At 42.2% G+C, this 7,138-nt stretch overlaps 1 protein-coding gene across 1 annotated transcript; it reads left to right on the top strand.

The window, feature by feature from the left end:
* Window positions 1-1,968: 1,968 nt before the first annotated feature.
* Window positions 1,969-4,454, top strand: nog3 (noggin 3; the record flags this gene model as incomplete). Its single annotated transcript, XM_083635205.1, has 2 exons — window positions 1,969-2,226; window positions 4,041-4,454. The coding sequence occupies 2 exons, from the start codon at window positions 1,969-1,971 to the stop codon at window positions 4,452-4,454; spliced, it is 672 nt and encodes a 223-aa protein (XP_083491331.1).
* Between the last annotated feature and the right edge of the window lie 2,684 nt (window positions 4,455-7,138).

The raw sequence follows: 7,138 nt of genomic DNA, 5'->3' as shown, positions 1-7,138 counted from the left end.
TCCTCCTGACCAGTTTGGGACTTGTGTGCACTCTTCCTCCTGACCAGTTTGGGACTTGCGTGCACTCTTCCTCCTGACCAGTTTGGGACTTGCGTGCACTCTTTCTCCTGGCCAGGACTTGCGCGTAAAAGAGTTCGCCCGCAGCCAGAGGTTTCCTGCTCGCCCTCTCTCTCGATGCACAGACGCTGGTCATGGAGTGAGGTTACGCAGGAGAACTTCCTCTCCTCCTCTCCCTGGCTGTCGCTCTGTGCTCTGGTGAGCAGCCAGCAGCCGTCTGAAAGCTGCTGAGAGATTCACACAGAGGTGTACACTCCCCGCATGGAAGCGTCTGCCGCCTGTGCGCCCTGGCCTCAATCGATCATCTCTGTCGGTCTTTTTGGCTCATATGGGCTGCTTCCCACTAGAGCTGGTTGACTTCTCTAAGAGGTTAGTGGACTGTATTTATTTTTACTTTGTGTGATTCTCAACTTTTTTTCATATCAAGGAGCCCTAATTTGGTCCACATTGGGCCACGGACTCCCATTTAATGGCATTTTGTGTCTCAGACCCAAATCTGAATCTGTGTGCAGAATCTGTGTGCAGAATATGTGTGCAGAATGCCATGACTATCTGTATAGAGATAACAGAGAACCTATGACCAATAGTCATTCTGCAACATTCTCTAATTGTTTCACCTCATTGTTAGTTCACTAATGCTGAAGTTTAACAATTTATCAATTTGCTGGGGCCCCCTTCAAGGACCCCTGGTGGTCCCCAGACCTCACATTGAGAACCCCTGTATAGGAATGCATCCCTATCAGAGCTGCATAAATGTTCCTATGTCTGGACAAAAAGTTCACATTGTACAAACAAACCATGCAGGGGGAAACAAGGCTGGCAAGGTTTGACCAGTTTGGGGCAGCAGCTACAGAAGGTTAGGGCAGTGGTCAGTGGACGTGTTTGTAGCATCAACACAACCACTAAAAGATAAATCGGTCTCTTCCTTTATAGGCAAATATTTCTGAGGCCAAAATTTGTGCAAGGGGTGTCAGGGACAGTTGGAAACTTAGTAACAATCTCAGCATACACTTATCACTGCCATTTGCTTACAATCTGAGCCATTACTCACTCCCGTAGATACTGCTCAATTTCACCTTTCATAAATGAGGTCATTTTGGTCTGAATTACAATTTAGTAAACATTGCTGTATAAGCAAAAGATATAGGGACACCTCCCCTCTGCCCCCAAACAGACATAGACCTGGGTGGAAAGTATTCGGGTTTTTGAAAAGCACTATATAAAATTCATGAATTATTATTATTATTATTATTGTCATCATCATTATTATTGTTATTGCTGCAACTAACAATTATTTTCATTATCGATTAATCTGTCTATTTTCTCGATTAATCGATTGATTAATTGTTTGGTCTAAATGTCAGAAAATGGTGAAAAATGTGGATCAGTGTTTCCCAAAGCCCAAGATGACGTCCTCAAATGTCTTGTTTTGTCCACAACCCAAAGATATTCAGTTTACTGTCATAGAGGAGTAAAGAAACCAGAAATATTATAATATAATATTCACATTTAAGGAGCTGAAATCAAATACTTTTTAATTTTTTCTTAAAACAAATACTCAGAACTATTTATTGATTATACTTTTCTGCCGATCGACTAATCAATCAATTGTTGCAGCTCTACAGCTCCCCTCTGCCCCCAAACGCACATAGACCAGGGTGGGAAGTATTTGAAAGTAAATTTAAGATTTGTTTTTCCTGTGATTGACAGACTTTGAAGATCTCAGACTTGGATACCTCCCCAGCCAGCCAGTAGCCCCCCGGGGGGAAACAAGGGGTCACTACCTACCTACCTACCCTACCTATCTACCTACCTACCTACAGTACCTACCCTACCTATCTACCGTGTCCTTTGGGAGTATTATATCTGTTTATTTTCACCTTGACTGACTCGGGACCTGTTACAGAGGCCATGGATAACTCCTGTTACTTCTTGGCTATGTCCATGCTGGTACTGTCTCTGGGCTTCAGGATAGAGGAGGGCATGTGCCAACACTATTACCTGCTGCGTCCCATCCCGAGCGACACCCTGCCCCTAGTGGAGCTAAAGGAGGACCCGGACCCGCTCCTGGACCCAAAGGAGAAGGACCTGAACGAGACGGAGCTCAGAGCTGCGCTGGGCAGCCACTTCGACCCAAACTTCATGTCTGTCGCCCCACCGGAGGACAGCAGATTTCAGTTCAGTTTCGTTTATTTGGCAATTAAAGGAACACTCTGCCGATTTTCAACCAGCTTTGTATCATTACAAAATCAGTAGTATATAGTATATATTACAGCTTTGCAAGACAGTGATGTCATTCATATACAAATGACATCACTGGTCCACAAAATCAACTCTCAATACCTGTCAAAAGCTGTTTCTAAACATGCAGTGAACTCCTGATCATAACCAGACCTTAGTGGAATGGGCTGCATGTTTAGAACCAATTCTCCATTGTGGGCGCGCTCCCGTGAAAGCGGATCATATCCACCCCAGGCCTTAGTCCAAGATCCACATCGCTGGCACAGCGGCTCTAGTTTAGCAGGTCGCAGCTTATGCTCCGGTGCCGTGGAGGGGGCAGGCGGGTGGGGGCGTTGATGATGTGCTAAGCGAGCCACATACAAACCATTAAATGTCCCCGTGCTATTTAATAATTTCATGAACGGACGTAGTTACGTGGCTGGATTATTTGGAAGAGAGCCAAATTGGTGAGTAAACAAGTAGCCTAAAAGTTGAATCGTTTCTTTTCTTCCATCTGCCAGTTTGAAAATTTAACAAGGAGATGATACTGCACATTAGGCTATTGGGTGATAAGTGCCCTGTATAAACGTTAATGTATATTTAAGCAATATAGCATGAGAGCCAGTGTGTTGTGGCAAATATATCCCGCTGATCAGCTGTTATCCCACTCGGCCTGCGGCCTCGTGGGATAACTGCTGAGCAGCGGGATATATGCCACAACACACGCAGCTCGAGTGCTATATTGAACGTGCGGGTGATTTGATTGGATCGTTCTGGAGACTGAAGTTGACATTGGCCAATCCTGGCGCTTGCTGAGAAGCTGAGAGCTTTCTGCAAAGCCCGACACCAACTAACGTTACGGGGTTAAATGCGGGGTTAATTAACAGCCTTTTTTTTGCAAAGAAGACATTAGCCCGCGTCTATTCTTGTACAAAACATAATTTTCTGCGAAGTATTAGTAAAGTTATAAGCGAAGATCGATTCACAAGGATCTGACAGCTGTCTCCGCCATTTGTTTTTTCTACATTGTCATTTGAGGTAACCAAAGCCTTTTAGTAAGAGAGTTGCCATGACAACTCATAACCCATGGCCATGGGTTATGAGAGTGGGTTACGGGATTTATACAATGGCTGTGAACCAATCAGATTGCTTGATTTGAGAGAGCCGTTTTATAATATCTAATTAATCGTTCACACATTTAAATGAATTAAACGAGCAAACTCATGAACAGTGTTTAGTAGGCTATATTCGCTTTGATCATCAGCCTGATGCAGTGGTGCCCAGGTGGGAGAGAACAGATGAGAGAAGCCGCTCACACACTCCTCTCTCCACTGTCGTGTTATTGCCTATTAAACTAAATTAATGCCTGCAAAACAGTTTACAGTTTTCAGATATACTACAGATTTGCAACGATACAAAGCTGGTTGTTCCTGTAATTAAAATACATTCTAAAAATCATCAAGGAATACACAAAAAGTCACAGACTTATTTCCATTGTGATCCTTACTCGTAGACATACAGTACACATAGGGACATACAGTACAATGTAAACAGTTTCATGATAATCATAAGAAATCTAAAATCCTTACAAACCAGTTGACAAGCATAGTCAAAATGTTTACACATTATTGCAACAAGCCTTCCTCTGACGGTCCCCTCACCCTTACAGATACGCGGGGGGGAACGAGGAGCTGCTCGGCGAATGGGACCCCCTGAGGCAGAAGCCGTCCGGAGTGATGCCTGAATGGGACCCCCTGAGGCAGAAGCCGTCCGGAGTGATGCCTGAATGGGACCCTCTGAGGCAGAAGCCGTCTGGAGTGATGCCCAAAGAGATCAAAGCCATGGACTTTGACATCCAGCACGGCAAGAAGCAGAAACCCAACAAGAAGCTGAGGAGAAGGCTGCAGCTGTGGCTGTGGTCGTACGCCTTCTGCCCAGTTGTTTACGCATGGAACGACCTGGGCAGCCGATTCTGGCCGCGCTACGTGAAGGTGGGGAGCTGCTACAATAAGCGGTCTTGTTCAGTCCCTGAAGGGATGCTCTGCAAACCGGCCAAATCTGCCCATTTTACCATCCTGCGATGGAGGTGCCTGCAGAAAAAGGGGGGTCTGAAGTGCGCCTGGATACCCGTTCAGTACCCCGTTATATTAGAGTGCAAATGCTCCTGTCCCACCTGAAACACTTTTTTCAATTATTGATGATTAAATAATGGATGATTAAATATAGTTTCATGATTATTTTTTTATATGCACACTGCAAAATGTAGCCATCTTAACAAGTCATTTAAACTATTACGTGTTAAAATAAGTTTTCTTGGAATAAATTGGTAAAAGTCTGCAGTTGGAGTGAAATAATTTTCCATTACGAATCAACTTCAAGGATTTTCTTGAATTAAGTGTCATTTTCCTGATATTAGTTGAATGATCTGCCTTCTTTCTTCTCTCTTTTTTTGGAGAAAATTTTGTGGAACAACTGGAGTTGACTCACTCGACTGGCAACATTTCTCATTTGCTAAAGGATGATCACTGGAACAAACAAGCGCCTCCGGGTGCCACTGCAGCAGTTAACTAGTATGAAATAAAGCTCTGCCAAACAAAAGTTAATATCTCAAAAGCTTATATTCTGACTCTGTGATTGTTAGCAGAAGTAGCTCAAGGGTCTGATGTATAATATATGTATGTAGTGTTAAAGTTGTGTGAACTGTTGCAGTTTTAAAATGAAAATAATTTTGTTAAAAAGTGCAGCCTGCTGGAGTGATACACACTCAAGGCTGGCTCCATAGGGTCCCATTATAAAGGCTGAAAAAAGCATAAAACATAAATTGCGAATTCTCAAATAGTACAAAAGATAAATTAAACCTGAATTAAGGTGATGGAGTCCTAGAAGTTGTGACTCGTTTAAAGTTTAAATGGGGTGTCTAGCTTAAAGTATGAAGGAGCAGTTAGAGTTTAAAGAGGGCGTGGTTTCACCATGAACTGCTGTTTAAAACAAATGGCAGTTGCCCCCAGAAGCTGTCAAAGCAGTTTGTTTACAAACAACCTGATCCCTCGTATAAGAAAAAATATGATTTAAAGAGTTAATGTGAGGCTAAGTGGCTTCTTAAGATGGATATTTCTTTTGCAGTGCACTGTCAGTGTAAGAATGTATATTTGATGTACATGTTGTGCATTTTATTTTATGACAAAACTTTGTATAAAAAGGTCAGTATTATTAATATAATCAAATCTACTGTATTTGTTAAATGTATCTTGATTGTGTTGTATCTTTTTATATTTATATTGAAGAGCACTTCACTTTGCTCAGTATTGAAATGCTGATACTGAAGGACTTACAAGCTATTTTCTGTTCATTGAGAGAAACATAAAATGAATATATGGAGCTCTATGGGAAATGTGAAGAATTCTGTTCCAAAATCAGACATTTGAAAACAGTGATGCCTACAGTACGATAACACAATAACTGATTGAAAAAATCTAAAACAAATTATGTTTTTTTGTTTTTGTTTTTTTTACAATTTCTGGTCTGTCTGGTCTCCTTGTGTATTAATGCTTGTAATGCACAATCAAGTTCTATAATTTTTTCAGGACAACCTGGACTATCATAATATGTATGCTGCAATGATGTCACATGAATGTATACATTGTTATAATGACCATATAAAGACAAGAAAAAACAAAAGCGCAAATTCAATCTCACAGAAATGTTGGCAATTGTTATATTGTTCTCCCACATCTTTGCACACATCAAAAACTATTTACATTTTTCACAAAGAAGTCCTTTTATTTTGTTCACCCAGTAAGTTATTACTGGTTTGTCTCCAGCAGGCCACTGTAGTTCAAGGCTGGATTACAAAGCGTCTGAAAGGCCTGCAATCACATTGGAGCCCTCCTACTAACCATGCAGCCCTTCACTTTCAGGGCGGGAAACAGTAAGCGAACCAGCCATAGTGTTCCCGAGGTATTAGGCTTTGGAATCAATCCCAGAATGCAATGCAAAGCAAGATTACGCATTGCATCTTGGGTTTGGTTTCCGCCATATTGTTTGATTTACAACCAAACCTTATTCATAATATTGGCTACACAAGGACGCAGGTTCCCTGAACTGTCTATATAACATTTTGGATCAGAACTCTTCATATATACTTCTCATTTTAAGATGCTGTATGTAAAATAAAAAGGGACAGTTGGTCTATAAACCATGTAAATTGAGATTATGTGTGGTCCTTTTTATTCTTTTTGTAGCCTGAACCCAATTCCAAGCAAACCCTTCAAACCAGGTCTTAACCTTGTGACAAAGTGAGGACTGGCTAAAATGTCCTCACTTTTCTAAAATGTCCTCACTTCACAGCTATAACATTCAAACTGGTCCTCACTAAGATAGCTGCACACACACACACACACACACACACACACACACACACACACACACACACACACACACACACACACACACCTCTTCTCAACACAGTCCTCTGGGTTCAGGTCTCTTAAAACAGACTGTATCATCTACATCCGGCGAATGCAGCTATATACAGTCTGTACGTTACACCCCCAGAACATGCACAAGGAAGTTGGGAAAAAAACCTTCAGACTGGAAGGAAGTTCTACGGAATCCGACCAATCACGACACGCGGATGCGGCATATTGGATTCTGATTGGACTAATGAGCGAAAGACCCGCCTTTCTGCCGGCATATTGGATTCTGATTGGACTAATGAGCGGAAGACCCGCCTTTCTGCTTCCCATTCCGGTTGGTGCATGATTCTCCCCCACGAAGTACAGACGGTATGGCGGAAGCATTTGAAAATTGCGGAAGCCAACTCGTCTGTTCTAAGAGACTAGGGTTCAGGAGGAGGTAGTGG

The sequence above is a fragment of the Poromitra crassiceps genome (genome assembly GCF_964638095.1).
Source record: "Poromitra crassiceps genome assembly, chromosome: 4".
Taxonomy (NCBI): domain Eukaryota; kingdom Metazoa; phylum Chordata; class Actinopteri; order Beryciformes; family Melamphaidae; genus Poromitra; species Poromitra crassiceps.
This window is presented reverse-complemented; position numbering and strand designations above follow the sequence as displayed.